At 43.6% G+C, this 18,678-nt stretch overlaps 2 protein-coding genes and 1 pseudogene across 5 annotated transcripts in view; 2 read left to right on the forward strand and 1 right to left on the reverse strand.

The window, feature by feature from the left end:
• The window catches only part of PPP1R9A (protein phosphatase 1 regulatory subunit 9A), a 337,964-nt gene extending 323,708 nt beyond the window's left edge, over window positions 1-14,256 (forward strand). For 2 of the 4 annotated variants that reach the window (XM_045288700.1, XM_045288702.1), the window contains 4 exons: window positions 4,496-4,615; window positions 5,114-5,137; window positions 6,398-6,580; window positions 7,941-14,256. In XM_045288700.1, coding sequence (XP_045144635.1) covers window positions 4,496-4,615; window positions 5,114-5,137; window positions 6,398-6,580; window positions 7,941-8,153 — 540 coding nt within the window. In that variant the 3' untranslated portion in view covers window positions 8,154-14,256. The remainder of the gene's footprint in view (window positions 1-4,495; window positions 4,616-5,113; window positions 5,138-6,397; window positions 6,581-7,940) is intronic. The other 2 variants (XM_045288701.1, XM_045288703.1) reach the window with 1 other exon arrangement.
• Window positions 903-1,039, forward strand: LOC115869304 (annotated as a pseudogene).
• A 2,414-nt stretch (window positions 14,257-16,670) lies between the features above and the next one.
• PON1 (paraoxonase 1) overlaps window positions 16,671-18,678 on the reverse strand; it is a 29,414-nt gene continuing 27,406 nt past the window's right edge. Inside the window, exon 9 of the mRNA XM_045288900.1 lies at window positions 16,671-17,082. Coding sequence (XP_045144835.1) covers window positions 16,924-17,082 — 159 coding nt within the window. The 3' untranslated portion in view covers window positions 16,671-16,923. The remainder of the gene's footprint in view (window positions 17,083-18,678) is intronic.

Genomic DNA, 18,678 nt, shown 5'->3' on the forward strand with positions numbered 1-18,678 from the left:
TACATCGGGAAATCGTTTGAAGATGTTATTTCTCACAAAGAATCTAGATAACGCTTGAGTTTATTGACTAACAATTTCCGAAACCAAACTTTTCCTGCCCTCCAGTCAATTCTGACGCAGTGACCCTAGGACAGAGTGGAACTGCCTGCGTGGCTTTGGGAGCTCTATGTTTACAATAGCGGAGAGCCCCCTCTTTCTCTTGCTGGGCTGCTCCTGGGTTTGGACTCCGTATCTTGTGCTAGCAACCCAGTGGGAATCCATCTGCACCATAGGCCCCCACAGTCACCAAGGAGAGCTGTTTTAAGAAGGATTATTTGGGTTTTAAATGTTCAGCAGTTTATTAATGTCTCCATGGTTAAAATTCCAACATTTTAGGAGTTTTAATTCAACTTACAAGTCTTATTATTTTGTTTATCCAGCCTGTAAAATTTTATGAAGAGTAAAAGCCCTCTTTTTCACAGACTTTCATTTAATGTTTATTTAGCCTTAATATATTAGACTCTATCCTCCTTAACTGGCTGTCTTATTTTTAGCTGCACTTATAAATTCAATATATTCAATGTCCTTTTACCTTACTTCAAGTAGCTGAAACCTGACAAACTTGCATTCCTATCAAGCAAAACCATTTTCTGTACTTAATATCCTCTCAGAAATCTTTTAAGTGAAGCCATATAGTGACTCTAACCATTCCACTACTCTTCACAATGTAATTAAATTGTTTTACACCCTAAGAATACAAATCTAAAATTGTTTATATGTTTTAAAGTAGAATCAACAGACTGTAAATGCCCAGTAAGAGAATACCTATATACTCGAGTATAAGCCGACCCGATTATCAGCCGAAGCACCTAAGTTTACCACAAAACCGGAATTAAAAATGTGCTGAAAAACTTGGCTTATATATACTTACCTGGCAAGGGAGACACCTTGATCAGAAGGTGGTTTTCCCAGGAAGAGGCTCACCCATGAGGTTCCCCAAATGTGGGAAACTCGACTGCATACTTTGTGGTAGTGGGGAACTGCGTTTGCCCTCTCCTCTAAGTTAAAAAGCAGAAGAAAAACTTGGCTTATACACGAGTCTATATGGTAATGCTCGCAGAACCTGGCCCTCCTCCTTCTGTAGACCAAACATTTGCTTTATCAAAAAAAGTGGCATACATTGGGGGGGGGGGCAGTTTGGTAAACTGATAGTTCAATAATGTTAAAGTGATAGAAAGTTTCCTTAAAAAAAAGTGTACTCGACACTGAAGTGTAGATGGAAGTCTTCTACTGTGCATCACTTTAAGGATACTAGAAGACACACAGACATCACATCAGTTCATGGACTTTTGGGGGCCATGCTGCACAAAGAAATCAGGGGAGAGTCTCAGCAGAGGCCCAGTCAGGCTTCATGGAGAACTGGAGAATGCTCTTCAGAGCATGCCTCAGGGTCTACGAGTGTTCAGCTGTGCAGATAGTGAGGCTGCCCATTGAAGTGGGCTTCTTGTGCTTTATTTCCCCAGTCCGCCCGTCAGCTTGGTGTGTACACCAGAGAAAGAAAGCCTCTGTATAGCACCAGACACTCGGCTCCCTGGATCACTTTCCCCATAGTCACACCATGGCCGCCGTCCCAGTCGTCAGTGCTGGCTATACAAGTCCCCAGGGAAGTATTCACCTAGCCTGTGTTGTTGTCAACGAGAAAGTTAGTGTTTAAGCCAGATGTGATCTTTAGATTTTTTTTTAATGCTACTAAAAGTAGCATTCAAGTAAGGCATATCTCATTAATTCTTGACAACAACCTAAGAGGTCTGTAAAGTATCCACATTTTAGATGTGGAAACAGTGGCCCAGGAGAAGACCAAGGAGGCCCTCGACTCCCCCAGGAAGTAGTAGACCCTGGACCTCCAACTAGGGTGTTAGTTACTACGGTTGTGATTCAGAAACACAATCAGAAGAGCCCTAAAGTTCCCGAGCCATTTAAACAGATCATGTTCTGAGGCCCCAAATCAAGAGCATGAGCCCACGGGAAGACTGCAGTGAGATGGTGAGATGTCATCCAGATAAAGGCATGCTGTGGTGACAAAACACATAGCCATTCCTCTGGGAGACAGTGCTCCTCCACGACTTTAGTATACCCACATATGCTTACGAGATGGAACTCACAGCCCTTATACAGGATGACAGCAATGCAAAAGCATTGGTCATTGTTGCAAACTCATTTAGATTATAAAAACTATATTAATATTTTAGTCAAATGCAAAACTTTTTCACTGGTGGATAGAACAATTTCCCAACCTGTTTATGTTCAGAGTTTTACTTCTGCCCCTTTATGGTCTAATACGCTTTCTGTTTTTTCTTTTTTATGAAATAGGGTCTTCCGAGGCAGGCTGGACAGCTGGAAAGCCAAGTCATCCTCCTCCCCGCAGGCCTTCCCCCCCCCCCACTCCCCTTGCATGCCGTTCTCATGGTTTCAGGAGAGCAGAAAAGGATCCTACTCCGTCAGGAGCCTGCCTTCACCTGCAAGCCCACCTCTGCCTTCTCCTGAGACTCTCATTTCAGATAAAAAGGGGTCCAAGGTAGAAAACCTATGGATTAAAAAAGCAGACAAGAAAAAAACCAAATCCCTGCTCTCTTTCAATCTATGGACAGCACTCTCAACTTCTGTGTATACCTCGGACCTGAGAAACCAGTGTGATACCACTGTGAAAAACCGTGCATGGTATTTGTAGTGTGGGAAGAGAAAAAGCCGTATTTAACCTCCACCTCTTTAATACTGTTCCACGTTAGCTTGCACATTACTCTTTGATGTGCCTGTCTCCTCAGATATTGCTGCTCAATCTCAGTTTGACAGTTAAACCAGGCTGGGGAAGATGCATGGAATCCTTGAAGATATGATAGATTTGTTTACCAAGTGCTCGACTTTAAATTACATTACAACATGATGGTACTGTGCTCTTCAAGATTTACTGGGAAACAAATAAATTTGGGACTGAATATGCATTCAGTACATCTAAGTGAAACTCTTTAAAACAAACCCAAACTGACATAGCACCATTCTTTATTTCTTCCTTTAATATCAAGATGCCACGTTGAACAGCTGTTAGAATTCTGTCGCTGACGTTCTTTAACGTTAGCAGCATCGGGAATATCTGCATGGGCGTTGACTCTAAATGCATGCTGGTTGTTTCCAGCATCGTGCTGCACACCTTAGCCAACATCTTACTGGAACACTATGGCGCCTCATTTCCCCTGTCGTTTGTTCTTCTGTCTGTGTTCAATGTTCACTTTTCTTTCAACAAAAAACACGACTGATGTGACTTGAATTTAATTCTTGGCTCGAGGTCAGCAGCTCAGAGAGGTTGGGCCATAGACGATGTCAGAGTGTAACGTTCCGTGAGAAATGCTCTTCTGGGTACATGGTCTACTCACCTAACTCTGTCTACACTCACTGTGCCTCCCTTTGGAAAATGTTAGGAAATCACGGAGTTGGTTTGATACTGAATTCTCTAGCCTCTGGTGTGTATTTATTCTTGACAACCAACTAAACCCGATACAAGAGAATCTAATTGAAAACTAATGGCCCAATGCCCGAGGAAGGGTAATATGAAACAAGATGGTGTTGGACAAGTACTTAAGAATTCCCAGGGAGCCAGCCATCCAGAACAATTTTTTCTGCATCATACGATTGAATCCCCGAGCCATCTAGCTATTGTTTGAATAATCCTACCATTACCTTACACTGGAGAGTCTTCTGATTTGTTTAAATTTCCCCCCTGTGCACCTGCTACATGTCCATGATCAGTTTATTTGGTTTTACTCTTCACTAAACATTTGAAAGGAAGTTCTGGATGTTTTATTTCACCCCATCCCCATCACCAGCTCCAAGTGTGTGTTTGGCAGTGCGCACGGTCCTCTGCTGCGCCCTCTCCAATAGTCTGCTGGGGCTGTGGGAGAGAACCTGCTGGTGTACTGTCAGACCGCGACTCCCCCAGAGCTTATCATCTTGAAGGCCATATCCAGGAGAGGATGTGCCAGTCCTCACAGTGTTTATTGTGGTGTATCCCACCACATGCTCTCCTTCCCGGGAGGTGTGATAGCTACCTTGCTCGTGTGGATTGCCATCTGTTCCTCAGAACTCAGCCTCTCCACACCAACTTGTCTTTTTACTTTACACAGGTACCTCGATTAAGAACGAAGAAGATAGGCTTATTAATATTTCTCCTCCGAGCAGTTGCAGAGGACAATGTATTCCGTACCCTGGAAAAGAGATTGAAGAATCTTTCCTTTAAAAAACCAGTCCTGTTATCAGCTGTAGAGGGTGCCCAGAATTCCCAATCAGTCACAAATGAGACAGTGTTCTCAACCACAGCTTGGCTGAAGGTCATCACCAAACGGAGCATGAATTTCTTAAAAGATTGTTTACAAAGAACTCTTTCAGGCACCGGAAAGACACCTCCCGTGGATTCCTTAATTGTGTTCACTTAACACTGGGCTTGATTGATTGCCTTTCTTTCCAGAATTTCACCTTCAACGATGACTTCAGCCCCAGCAGCACCAGTTCGGCTGACCTGAGTGGCTTGGGAGCAGAACCGAAAACGCCCGGGCGCTCTCAGTCCTTGGCGCTGTCATCGGACGAGGTACTTGCATGGCATGTATGACAGAACCCGGTTTCTCACATCACACCGTTTATCCAGGAGCTACCTGTGGGAAGAGTGTGTTAGCATAGATTTTACGTATAAGTAGTTGGGGCTCGGGTTTAATATTTAATTATGAAAACTGGACGATTATCTCTCGTTTCCCTTCTGTTGTGTAAAAGAGAAACAGAAAATTGCCTGTGGGATTGACTTAGTACCCCAAGAGATGAGTAGCCGGAAAGAAATGTTGGTCTTTGGGGCTGCGGGAGGGATGCTCTAAACCTGGGGTGGGGTGGGGGTGTTGCTCTAAGTGTTTGCTCCTCCTTGTTCCTTCCTGGCATGATTTTTGTTTTGTAAAACTTTTTTTCCCCTCTTGAACTGTTGTGCCGTGTTCTCTAGGCCTGGTTGCCATGAACCTGTCCAGAACTCTGCACTGTGTACGTGTGTCTCCTGGTCCTTTAACGCTTTTCTCTTTGATTCCCTTCCTGCTCCCTCCCTCAGAGCCTGGACATGATAGATGATGAGGTGAGCCTCCGAGCAGTGACTGGTGGTGGTGCTGGTGATGCTTGAACTTCCTTTTCGCTCGGTGCCACTAGTCCAGACAGTCAACAATGCAAGGACTCCTGTGTCTCTAGGGAAACTCTGCCCGTGTCTATAAGAGCTGTTTTCGTTAAGAGGGTCTCCCAGTTTCTCCCTCAGAGTTCCTCAGTTGGTTTCCCATCGCCATGACCTCTACACAGTCCATTCTGTTCATTGCTCAGCTTTCATCTTAGCATAACTCATCCTCCTGTCTGTGTCCCTTACAGGGTCACCCAGGTGACACTGTCTTCCTCCTGCCCCTCCAGCCTAGGGGCTCTGGGGTAGTGTGCTACCTTTCACCATGAACACAAAACAGGTCTGGACAAAGCCTGAGATTGGGGACACAAGCACACTGTTGAGTGCCACCCCACCGACCGGTCCCGGAGAGTTCTCGGAACCTCCGCTCCCTCGTCCATCTACGGGAGTCCTGAGTGTGACCTGCTCTGTCTTACTCCCAGACAGGATGATGAAGGTGGCGTTCCCCTCAGCTTCAGAGTGTAATACGCTCCTCTTTTTTTTTAAATCATTTTATTGGGGGCTCAGACACTCTTTTTTTTAAAATCGTCTTATTAGGGGTCCATACAACTCTTAGCACAATCCTTACATACATCAATTGTGTAAAGCACATTTGTACATCCATTGCCCGCATCATTCTCAAAACATTTGCTCTCCACTTAAGCCCCTGGCATCAGGTCCTCGTTTTTCCCCTCTCTCCCTGCTTCCCCCTCCCTCATGAGCCCTTGATAATTTATAAATTATTATTTTGTCATATTTCGATACCACTATATATCTTGAATGTATTTTTTAAATCTCAGTGTCTTTTCTGAGGATGAGTACAAAAGAGGGTTGCATTGCATATGGAGATGTTTTATAAAGTCTTTTTTTCTACATCCAATAATGTTGCCAAAGTGTTTTGATGGACACGCTTGCAACATTGGAGTGTATCTTCACTGTTAAACTTCCTGCATTAATACTACTCCTTCATTTGGGGTGGGTGTTTTAACCTAAAAACATGAAAGTAATAAGTATGTTTCTCTTTAAATTTAGTTATAATACAGAAGTTGAACTATTAGCTTATCATTTTAGGACTTAAAAATAAAAGTGGCTCTCGTAGGCCACAAAGCCCTCCGTTGTACAGTGTAATGTTCCATGCTGAGCCTGGGCCGTGTGTTCCTCTAACCACACTGTGGGACATTCCTATCTCAGATCCTTGATGAAGGACAGTCTCCCAAACTCAGTCATTGGCAAAACCGGTCCGTTCGTGAATGGAGTGTGCAGCAGGTTTCGCACTGGCTGATGAGCCTAAATCTGGAGCAGTATGTATCTGAATTCAGCGCCCAGAACATCACTGGAGAGCAGCTCCTGCAGTTGGATGGAAGTAAACTTAAGGTAACGAATTATATGTCTGTGTTAGGTTTGTTACACGTAACACCTGAAATGCTTTCATTCAATAAGAGCACTCTGCTTATCTGAGAGGTAATTCTCATCAACAGTCAGCAGAAAGGATGTTGAGTTATTTCTGAATAGTGAGTTTGAGAGTTTTGGAATTCCCACTAGGGATCAGAATCCAATAGTAGGCTGCTGATTGGGAGAGCTGGGGACCACTCCATCACTTCCACCTAGAGATACATAGTCCATACATTAACCCTACTCATTTCTCATGTAACTTGAGTTTTAATAATGGCCAGTGTGGACCTTTTTATCCGAACAGAATTAAGAATCCAATCCATGAATCTTTCCCTCTTTATCCATTTCTCCTCCATGCCCAAGCTTCCCTGCATACCACTCCAGAAATATCCCCAGGACTTTGCTCCCGAAATACATGTCAGCCCTCTGTTTACATTCCCTCCATCATACTCTCATTTCCACTCATTCACTCCATCTCTCTTAGCGGCTGAGGGAGCACCCAACCCTATGGAAAAAGGGCAGAAAGAAGCTCAGAGCCAGCTCCCCTGCCACCCCCTGCTAGGATGATGAGCGGATGAGTATCTCTTGACAATCTTGAAAAGGTTAGAGATCAATCAATAGTTTGTGAATCTGAAGCCTCCATTGACAAGGCTGTCCCTGTCGGGGAGATGGATGCATCCGGCTGTTGATTCTTAAGGTCATGAAACATTGAAAGTATATAACCAACCCCCCCACCCCCCAGATTCTGAATGCCAAGCTCCGTAGAGCACTCTTCTCATTATCATCAGACTTCCTTTGTAGTTCTGCCCACGGGAGTGAATGGCTAGTCATGCTGATATGGGCACTCTGGTCCCCAAAACATTTTGGGTTCTCATTGAAAATGGAATGCATGAGCAGAAAGGAAACCATTTCTATTCGGCTTGCCCTTCATGGAGTCCTTGGAAGCAGCAGTGCCCATCCCCCTCTCTCTGACAATACCGAGGAGTGTGACAGTACGTTTGCCTGTGAGTGTCTACGAGCCAGATGTTGCACAAATGGGGCTGTGCCCCAATCTTTTTTTTCCTTCTCATTCATCCATCAGTTAATTAACAATTTGTAAAGCATTTCTCTAATGGCGTTGAGGCTCTCCTGTGCTGGAGTCTTTGGAGAGCAAATAAAGCACAACCCCCGATGCAATCTTTGGCAATTATAATGAGGCCCCCCCCCCCCCCCCCCGCTTCCGTCCTTCCTCTCTGTGTTCCCATGAGCGGGGGAGTTTGAGCACAGGGGGAAGTCAACCTCATCCTGAACAGACGTGCCATTGGGTTTTCAAATTTGGTTTGCGTTTGTGTTTCCTTCTTAGGCTCTTGGAATGGCATCCTCCCAGGACCGAGCAGTTGTCAAAAAAAAACTGAAGGAAATGAAGGTGTCTCTCGAGAAGGCTCGGAAGGCTCAAGAAAAAATGGAAAAACAAAGAGAGAAGCTGCGGCGCAAGGAACAAGATCAAATGCAGAGGAAGACCAAAAAGACCGAGAAGATGGCTTCAGACGCCACCCAAGGCGCTAGTGAGCAGTAACACACACTCCGGGAATGAGGGTGGAGCTACTCTGAGTGGTGTCCCTGCCTCCACCTTCTCTGGAGGACAAAAAAAGAGAGACTGGTGACAGGGGAGCATTACTCTAAGCAGATTGAGGAACCACATCACTGCATTTTTTGCAATAATTGTACACACTCTTAAATTTAACATGCTGAAATTAATCCCAAGCTAACTTTGTTTAATTAACAAACCAGGCATCTCATTTGTGAGAGCTTTGTTTCCCTCTTCTCTTACTTACCAACCATCTTGCATTGTGTCGGGTGTGTGGTACCACTCGAAGAACCAGCGTGGCACTGCACACCAGGAGCACGGTACCGCCCCATGCCGTGACTGCAGCACCATGCGTCTCCAGTTAGGGTTACTGGGACCGGGCCCTTGCACCACTCAACTGTGGGATCTGGGGTCAGTACTTTCTTCTGGCCTGTGGAATCTGCTCCAGTGTGTGGCAAAGGTCCCCCTTCCCTTCACCCCAGTGTCTAGGCACTGAGGCAGCTCCACGCTGGAAATGTGGGTGCTCTGTCGCAAGGGAGAAGGGAAGCAGGCATTTCTGCTTGCTAGGTGGGCCTGAGAAAAAGAGTAAAGATTTGCAGTCTTGGGTCCACCCCAGAAGGAAACTAGGCCTTAAAAAATGCGGATCATGTGGGTGATTACCTCTAGGTAGTCAAGCAAAGGAGCAATGCGACACTCTGGCGGCCAGGGGTGGTTGGGGTCCATCATTTGCTTTGCTGTGCGCCATGTTCGGTATTTCAATCACACTGACACACCATACGGGTCCCCCACCCCCACCCCACCCCAACAAATTCTGAACAGGAAATTGATTTTTAAGGAAACCTGTATTTTCAGGCTCCTCTCCTGGGGAACATGCTGGCCGATCTTCGCCTGACTATGATGCAATCGGGGACACGTCACGTGTTTTCTGCCGTAGATTTCCCAGAGGGGCTCCGTTAATGTTTGAACAAATGCACTTTTAAAAGAAATAGAAATACTAGCTAGAGAAAATTTAGATTTAAGTAACATTCAGCCTGAGAACCACATTTTTTTTTGAGCAAACAGTGTTCCTGCAAAGGATAGCTGTCACTTATATTGTAGAGATGTGTTTTGAATGGTTTTTCTGAACCATTATCCCCGATACTTTAGTGAGTTCCACTTTATAATTAAAGCGGATTTAAGGAACTACAAATTATACTTATTTCAAAGCCGGTTTTAAGGCTTTCAGTATTTCACCAAATAAAGTTCAAGAGTCTGGGGAGAAAGAGGAAATGACCTCATTGAGAAATTTCAAATGATGGGGTTTGGTTTGGTTTGGTTATTTTTTTTTGTTTTTTATTTTTGTGTGCACGTATCTGGTTCTCTTTGCTGCATGGGCTTTAATAATGAGGTCATCCTCTGACCTTTGCAAAATGAGGCTTGAAGTATTTTGCTCCCTTTATTACATGGTTCACTGCGTAGCCACTGTAGTACTGCTACCTTCTACTGAACGCATGGTAGTCACTGAGTTTGGGGGGAAACATTTGAAGATTTCAGGTTACAAATCGTTGGAGGGGGTGCCTGCCCATAACAGCCCCATCTCATATTTTGAACATTGTGATTTATTGTTGTTTTACTTGTCTGAATAACTCAGTTCTAGTGTTAGACGTTTATAACCCTGTTCGTCCCCTCAGGGCGGGTTCCTTTACGGCCTGAGTGGTGTCTGTTAAGCTTCTGCCTTGTACTCAGTAGGTCTGGGCATCACCCTATCCTCAGAAGTGCTGGCATTATGGAGCACGCTATTTCTCCGTTTTCAACGATCAAAGCCATCATGTAGTTTTTCTGTCTATCGTTATTTGGGGTACGATAATGAATTCACCACCTGGATGGGATGTTCTGTTACCATCTTGAGATGTCTGCTGCTTTGCTGTTTATTACTACCACAAGAAACTCTAACATGGGGCAAACCCCTCTCATGCTGAAAGATCGCATTCGTCAGCATCTCGTCTTACTAAAGCTTATTATGGTGAAGGCTGGCGATTTTTGCTTGATTTTGGAAAAAGGAACCTGGATCACACTGGAAATTCCACTGTTTTCATTTCAAGAGTGGAAATAGAAGATGAGTGATTAGCATAAGCTAGGTTTACACATGGTCAATATTTGAAAATAGGTGTATATACTGGAAATGTCTATAAGTCTGTCTCTGCACATAATTTATGATCTGTTATATTGAGTTTACTTAGCTGTCTTAAAAAGATTCATCTGTATTTATTTACTTTTAGTTTTACAAGCCCAACATTATGTTCAGTGTCCAACTGTCATGATGATAAAATGAAAATCTTATTTTTCAAATCACATAGCCTGTAACTGTGGATTTTTTTTAAAGTTAAACTGGTAATTTCAGATTGTACTGAGTTTTTTTAGCATTGCTTCTTACTAGTGTCAAAATTGTACAGGGGCACTTGGTGTGAATCTCTTAGGAAAAGGATGAAATACACACTGACGGACCGAGAGGCGTGTGAGAAGAAGACGGAGGCCGCATCTCCTGCGCACTTTGTTTTCCTAATTGCGCGTCTAGTGACCTTGAAGCATGATGCCTAGTGGATACTGTTTTGCACCATTTCTACTTTAATGCTAGTGCTTTTTAGTGTCCGTCTAATTTAACACATAAACCTTCAAGATTTTGTAGTTTTTTAAATGAATGATCAAATCGGGGCAAAAGAGAGTATTTGACCATGATGAACTGTATTCCCTAAAGGGCAGCTCAGTATGATACTAACAGCAGCCACAGGTATTTGGGGAGATGATAGTGCTTTGCTTTTGAGTGGTGGTGTTGGTAAAGAATAGCAAACATGTCATGGACTACCAGGGGAACAGGTAAATCAGTCACGGGCAAAGTATAGGTAGAATGCTCCTACGACGCAACGATGGGACTTCATCTCATGTTATTTAGACAGCTTTCCAGGAGGAACCAGTCACGCTTGGTGTGAAGCGTAGACGGGCAGCAAAGAGGAGGCTGGTTCTCATGAGATGCGTGGACACAGTGGCTCTAACACGGGGAGAATGGCGTAAGAGCAGGCAGTGCTTCCTTCTGTGCGGCGGGTCCCTGTGAGTCAGAAGTGACCATCACAATGACAATGCTCTGTGGAGTAGAAGACATGTAGTGAGTCCTGGTTGTGGATAGAGAACATTCTACAAGCTGAGTCTCTGGGTTTCCAGCAGATTACTCTGTGTAAGACGATTCCCCATACAATATCTCAATTTATGTCATGCATTTCTCATCCCTTGTTTGGTCGTAATCAGAGGTATCTTACTACTGAGTGATAAAAAGCTAGGGCTGAAGCTTAATTTTGCCTCTCCTAACACATTGAGGGCTTTGTAGGTCGTTTCCTGAGGGTAAGCTATTGAGTCTAACTTCCTTGTTCTGGGATGAACACTGGTTCTCCACCTTCATCACCACGTGAGCATTTTTAATGCCCACACAGGTTCCTGATTGAACTAGGATAGTATTAATGCCAAACTTTCTTTTCCACAGATATGGAGACAATCTCCAGTGTGCTTCCTTGTGGTTGTTTCGGAAAGAGAACACGTTAGGAACCAATTAGCCCTGGGGACCCTGTAGCCTTCTCATGAGTGAAATCTGAAAATATCCCAGACCCAAGCTAGGAAAATGGCCCCAGTTGGATCTAGTACCTCAGCCTTTATGGTTTTTGCTGAAGACAAAAAAACCCTTAGCTAAGTTCTTTGGGCGACTGTATTAGCATGTGATTTAAAAATATAGTTAAAGGGGCCAATGAAACTTTGAATATATGTGGAGATTCAAACTCCTGAGTGTTAATGGTAATATAGACCAAACTTCGAGACTAATTTTTAGCAAATGTGTTAAAAAAGATTCTACAGCAAGCCCAACAATCCTAAGCGAAACCTCTATAGGTACCTTGGGTGTGTTGTAGTCCCCATCATTAAACTTAGATTTTGCATAATGACCGAATTCCACCTGAGCTAACTGAAGGCACCTTCCCACAGAGCAGCATCTTGGAGGTATTGCACTTTGGCGGTCAGTGGTTCCCAGAATTCCTGGTGGCTTCTGCCTTCCTACTCAAACCTTAGTGCTCGCTGAAACTTGTCTTTGATCAAGGAACTATAAGGACATGCTTCGAAAGCTAAGCAGTGAGGGGTGAGATCTAGTGTGAAGCACCCATCTTTCTGTTAGAATAGTTCCGCGTTGCTGAGGCTAGGTTAAGAGAGAATCTCCAAAGAGACAGTATTACAGGACATCTGGATGTGCTCCTCGTCATCAGCCAGGGCATGTCAGCAGATTTGTTTCCATTCATCTTAGGGATTTGCATTCTCAGGAAAATTAGTCGTGGTCGAAACCACTGGAGAAAAACAGTAACACTAGGCTAAACACCTTGAGTAACTTGAAATAACGGCACAAAATCGGCCCAACAACAAAGGTGGAGGACAAAGGACAAGCCTGCCCAATCAATTCTCCCTGGGGAATGACGTGCTCCAGTTGTACTTTGGGGTAGACAGAGAGTTCCCATGTGCCTGTGATTGGGTGTTTGGCGGGTATGTTGAGGGTTTGGTGGCTCTATAAGTGAGGGCACGCATAAGCAGAGCATGTTACTTCTTCTGGGTGCCCAGCTTAGGGACGGAAAGCAGCATGATGATTTCCAGTCATGGGTCCTGTCTGGCCCCAGAACTATAAGGGAATCAAGAATGAATAATAAACCAACAAACAACTTCTTAATAATTTGCATGCCACTTATGTAGATGTACAGAGCTCCCTGTGCGCGAACCTTACACAGCAGTCACAGGGCATAAACAAAAAGCACTGTATCTGGGGCTTGGTCATGTCATTTGTGACCCACAGTCGTACTCATAGCCTTATTGCCACTTTTTGTGTTGTGTGTACATTGAGATTTTAACAGATTTTTTTAATGTAAGTATTTCTACTAAATGCACTTGACTTTCTTCTACATGTTGATATATTTTGGTAAATTTTATTCCTTAGATACCTGATATTAAAAAAAAAAGATACACTGTCCTCAGCTATTTGATTAGTGTTTTGAAGTCAAGATCGCACTTTGCTGCGCGGGGCCTCAGCAGGGTGTGCAGCTTGGGCATATTCACTTACAGACTGGAGTTTTCTTGACGAAGAGTTACACTGTGTTCTCACGCATCTGCTGCCACTTCTCCACCAACATATTTGGTAGCTGTGCTGACTAACTACTGACTGATAGCAGCCCCTGCCAGGACACGGCCACTTCTTCTTTTTGGTCCCAAATGGCGGCATGGTTTAATGATCAATGCCAAAATTAGTGCAGTGGGCATGAGCGTGTGTATGTTGTTGGAAGGTGGATCCTTCTGCTTAGTTCCATTATTTTAGTCCTACCACCTAGGTTTTCTTTAAAGATTTTATCATCATTCATAGAAGAACAATTGGGAAAAAAGAAAATAATAATGAAATTACCTAAATCGTTGGAATTGAGATACTCCAAGTACATAGCACTTCCCAACAGCGTCAGACTTAGTGCTTAGTGAAATCTCTTCAACGTTTTGGTATCTTTTCCCTCAATGTTATTTAATGTCACAGCGACTGCTTTTGTGTGTTTTGGTGGCATCGCAATGGAACCACTAATACATCTGCTACATATGACTAACGAAATGGGCAGCCGGGTGGGAGGGGGTGAATTTTGTTTCACTGTAAGAAGTTGATTTGTTTTCATCTTACTTTATATATCATTAAAGGAAAAGAGTTGTTTAAAAAATAATTTTAAGTCAAATAAGTATGGATAGCATGTTATCTGAAACTTTTAATTTACACATTTGGATGGCGAATCATTTGCATGGTAGAGACAATAGTGCCACGTCTGAATTGTCCCCTTGTGCTTGGTTAATGTACCGCTCTAGGTCCTTCTGTCTCCAATGACATTCCTTGCTCTGTGGTTTTCAGAGACACTCAAAGAAAAGTACCGCAGTGGTCTTTTGTTTTCTAACCAATCTAAAAATACCTGTGATTATATTTAATTTGTTAGTGTATATACATTTCTTGCCAATGAGTATTATTGTTCTTAGACAACGAATGCAATAAAAAAAAGAAAGAGAAATACTTATCTGTCAAAGTAATTTTTTTTTTCTTTCTCTCTCTCTCTCTCTCTCTCTCTCTCTCTCTCTCTCTCTCCCATTTTCACCTTCAACTAAAACAAGCCCTGACTGGGTAAACCTGTATTAACTGTCAAAATATATCTATCAATCAAGACCAAAGTGCACATTTTCCATGGAAATGAAACTAAAAATAAGTTTTAACTCTGGTAAAGTATAAATTGGCAGGTAGAATTGCAGTTGAAAGCACAATTATGGGACCGGGCATAGAGTTAAAAGAGCAAAGCTTCATGAGAAACTCCCTTGCCCATCTTTCTGTTCCCTTGTCACTGCCTAACTATCAAAGTCTCCAGTGCCTGTCAGGGAGCAAGAGGTCATGACAAATCCATTAAGCAATTGCCATCACACAGTGTGAGGTAAGCGAAAAAGAAAAAGGAGGCCGACCCATGTACAATGTTGTATTTAAGCCATTTTCTTCCTAAAGCCTTAAAATGCAGATTTGGGTGCTGCAAATGAAGCATGTGAAATTTCTCTCATGCACGCACACACACACATGCGTAGTTATCTATGACTCAATCTTTGACGATGTGGCTGTTTAGGCCTGGGTATCTTCCCTTGGAGTGTGTTATGAAATCCCAGTGCAGGGGGAAGCCTTCAAGTTCATGGAAAAAATGGATATAAGAAGGAATGAAATTTTCCCATGAGCCTTTTGAAACCTCCTCATTTGTCTCCTTTTGTATGACTTTTTTTAGTGTGACCTATGTCATATGAGGTAACTTTTTCATTTTTACGTATTTATTAATGAAGAACAAGAGGGAACCTGTTCGTGGACGCCATCATGGAACCAGGTACTCTGATTTGTGTGCGTGTGTGAAGCACCACCGTCACTGATGGCCTCAAAGCAACGTGTCCGCAGATGTCAGCACTCCGGCTGTGGACAGCAGCCCCGGGCATTTGCACCCTCCCAGGACGCGTGACATCACGCGCCTCAAGAGAGCACGCTAAAGGTCATTCTCATCCTTGTCTCCGAGGGAGGTGCTTTTTAGCCTGAACAAAATTGTTCTGTTTACTACTAAGTCAGTGGTCTCAAACTGTTGGCCATTCTCAATTTATCAGGAAGGGAAAAACATTCTCCCAGATCCTAAATCATTATCATGGCAAGTACTGCCTAGAAAAATGTCATTTCGAAAGTGACTGCTCAGTAATGCCCCATAGGAATCGTTCAGCAGGAAGTCAATACCTCTCACAGCAACAAAGTGAGTGAAACCATTGATGGCCAGTTCATAGGGACCCGGCTTGGGTCGGTAGAACAGTGCTTCATAGTTTACAGTGGCTCTTGCTGAAGTAGATCGTCAGGCCTTTTAACTTTCCGATTCGCAGCAAAGCAGGTGAACCGTTCGCACTACCATCCAGTGACACCTAAATAAACCCTAAATAAAATGAACGCACTGCCATGGAATCTATTTCAAACTTATTGTGACCCTGGGGTTTCCAAAACTGTACATCTTTACAGCAGTAGACAGCCGCCTCCTCCCTCCGAGTAGCTGGTGGATTTGAACTGCCTTCTGACTCACTCCTATTGAGCCAATTCTGATTCATAGTGACCCTGTAGGACTGGGTAGAACTTCCCCTGTAGGTTTTTGAGCCTGTATGACTCCTTAATAGTCTCATCTTTCTTCCATAGAGCTGCTGGTGGTTTCGAACTGCTGATCTTGTGGCTCCTAGATCAACGCATCAGGGCTCCTAGCTTTCGCTTAGCAGTCTAATCCTTTCCTAACAGCACCACGAGGGGCTTTTCTAAGAAAACTTGTAGTCATGTCCCTCAAAGCAAGTCAAATGTTGGTCTTACCCATTTGTTGTTGTTTGCCCTCCTGATTTTCTCTTCTCCACATCTACAGCAAGTGAAAATGGAAAGAAGGAAAGAAAAAAATACCAGCACTATCACCACTTCAACCGAAACGTATTCTCAGGTCACTTGGCTTTACCTGACTTTACTGAGGGACCAATTCTATATCCAGTCGTCGGAGTGAATGAAAGATCCCCTTCAACTTGGTCTAAGCAGCCAGTGTGTATCCTTTTGCTGAGCTACAATCACAGTTTACACTTGGGACCACTCTCCCAGAATGGTAAGATTGTTCCTACCTGGCTTTGCTGGTGATGATGGGAAAAGCAGAAATAAAAGAAGATATGGGATAATTCGGTTAATATACTAAGAAAGGTCTATGGAGAAGGAGATTCAAAAGCCAGTCTGGTTTGGGCAGAATGCCTTATGCCGTAGCCATACATAATATGCCTGAAGTTGTGTGATTTGTAACTCCCACTTGGCTTTCTGGCATGCCCATCCCTGAGTGATACAGCTGGAATTCTGGTAGCACTGGAGGAACAAGAGATGTGTTGTTAGGTCACGAACAAACATGCTTATTAACAGGATATTTGAAGCCATTTTATTGGGAAGGATTTTTTTATTGGTAAGTGAAATTTTCAAGTATTCTGACGTTCAGACTCAGAAAAGCCATTGCATCTGCTCCCAGTTAAAAAGCACTCTGATTCCTCGTGAGGTCCACTTCAGGGTCCATGTTCAGTCAGCAGATGAGCTCAAAGTAACCCATACGACGTGGCAGCGGGTTAGAAATGATGGGCTTGGCTTTCCTGGTGCACAGTGCACACAGGCCTGTCAGAGCTCACAGTAAAGAGCTTTTTGGAAGACGGTGCCAATCAGCAGCTTCCTTTTATACACAGAGGCGACTGTGCTTCCTTGCAACACTCTGCCATTATCTGCATAAACCACTGTTACTTTGGGTTCATCGCTTAAGATATCCCGGATTTGAATCACCTGTCAAAGAAATAGCATTGTTGTTAGGTACCGAGTGGAATGGCAGTAGATTAATAATTCTTAGAGTCATTCAAGACTTGAAATATGTGGTCATCTCTCCGTAAGAAGCCATTAGGTAAAACATACTTTGCTCATACTATATATTTAAGATAACTCCTCGTTTGTAAGATGACAGATTCTGATCAGAGCTGAGGGGCACATGGGCAACCAGGGCTATACAGGAAATGTAAATGAATGCAGAGGTGTAAGATGATAGCAGTACAAAACTCAAAACCCCACCACACTCACTGCCATCGAGTCGATGCCACCCTGTAACACAGTGTGTAACTGCCCTGGTGAGGGTCCAAGGCTTTAAGTCTTTATGGGAGAAAAGCCCCCGTCTTTCTCTCAGCAAGTAGCTAGCAGTTTCAAACTGCTGGCTTTGCAGTCAGCAGCCCGGCATGGAACCACTAACCACCAGGTCTCCAGGGAGCTTCGCAGACTATGGTGAATTGGAGCGGTGGCTACTCCGTCCCAGGCCATTGTCACGTGGGCATTCAGGCCAATTTTATTAAAGATAAGCTAGGGATTTGGATTTAATTACTCCTTTTAAATGCTGGTGATCAAAATTAAAGGGAGAGGGAGAGAGAACTATGGGTTAAAAAAAGAACCTATCTCTTCACTGCAACCCAAAGGTTGTAAAACCCCTAGTTCTCTGCCATCGAGTTGGTGCCAACCCACAGCGATCTTATAGGACAGGGTAGATGTGCCTCTGTGGGTTCCAGAGACTGTCAATATTTATAGGAGTAGAAAGCCTCATCTTCCTCCAGTGGAGCGGCTGGTGGTTTTAAACTGCTCACCTTGGGTTTGCAGCCCAACGCATAACCCACTCCGCCCCCAGGGCTGCTCCTCACTACCACCATCCCTTCCTTTAAGGCTCAGATCTCAGTGTATAAGCCTTAACTTTCATTTCCTTGAAGAGAACTTTGTATCATTAGCAATGTTGTATTATTATTGTGAGGTTGACCATCACAAATGGATAATGTAGTATAATCTATAAAAATAGCAGTTTTATATGGTTCAAGCGAATTTAAAGAGTACTACCTTGTAAGGAAGGAGAAGTTGGTCGGGTTTCTATCTCTCGTTTAATATTTGTTTCTCATCTATAGAACGAGATGAGTGGGACTGGGTTATCTATAAGTTCCTTTGCATGCCCTGATTTTGTGTTACTTCAGACTTAGTATAAAATATAGAGTCTTCAAGAAAGGATGTGTGTGTCATAAAATCACCACGTATTGCAGACTTGGGAGTCCAAGGCTGAGCTAGTAAAGAGCCATTTAAAATTATCTCTACAATGGCTGCTGCCAAAGACAGAGGTCATAGGACATTGTCATAGCACATTCACGTATGGTAGTTACTTACCGGAACGTAATTGACGGTGGACCTCAACCTAAGGGAAACTCTTCTAATAAAGCTAAGTCTTTCTTTGATGGGGCAGTGCACTAGATAATGGATTGTCAGTCCTTTTTGTTAGTCCTACCAGATCCATCGTTAAAAAGAAAAGATTTTTACAGAGCAGCATGTTCTGTCTTGGCTGTAGCAAAAGACTCAAGTTCC

The sequence above is a fragment of the Echinops telfairi genome, unplaced genomic scaffold (genome assembly GCF_000313985.2).
Source record: "Echinops telfairi isolate 266 unplaced genomic scaffold, ASM31398v2 ScPeMD7_23;HRSCAF=83, whole genome shotgun sequence".
Lineage (NCBI taxonomy): Eukaryota > Metazoa > Chordata > Mammalia > Afrosoricida > Tenrecidae > Echinops > Echinops telfairi.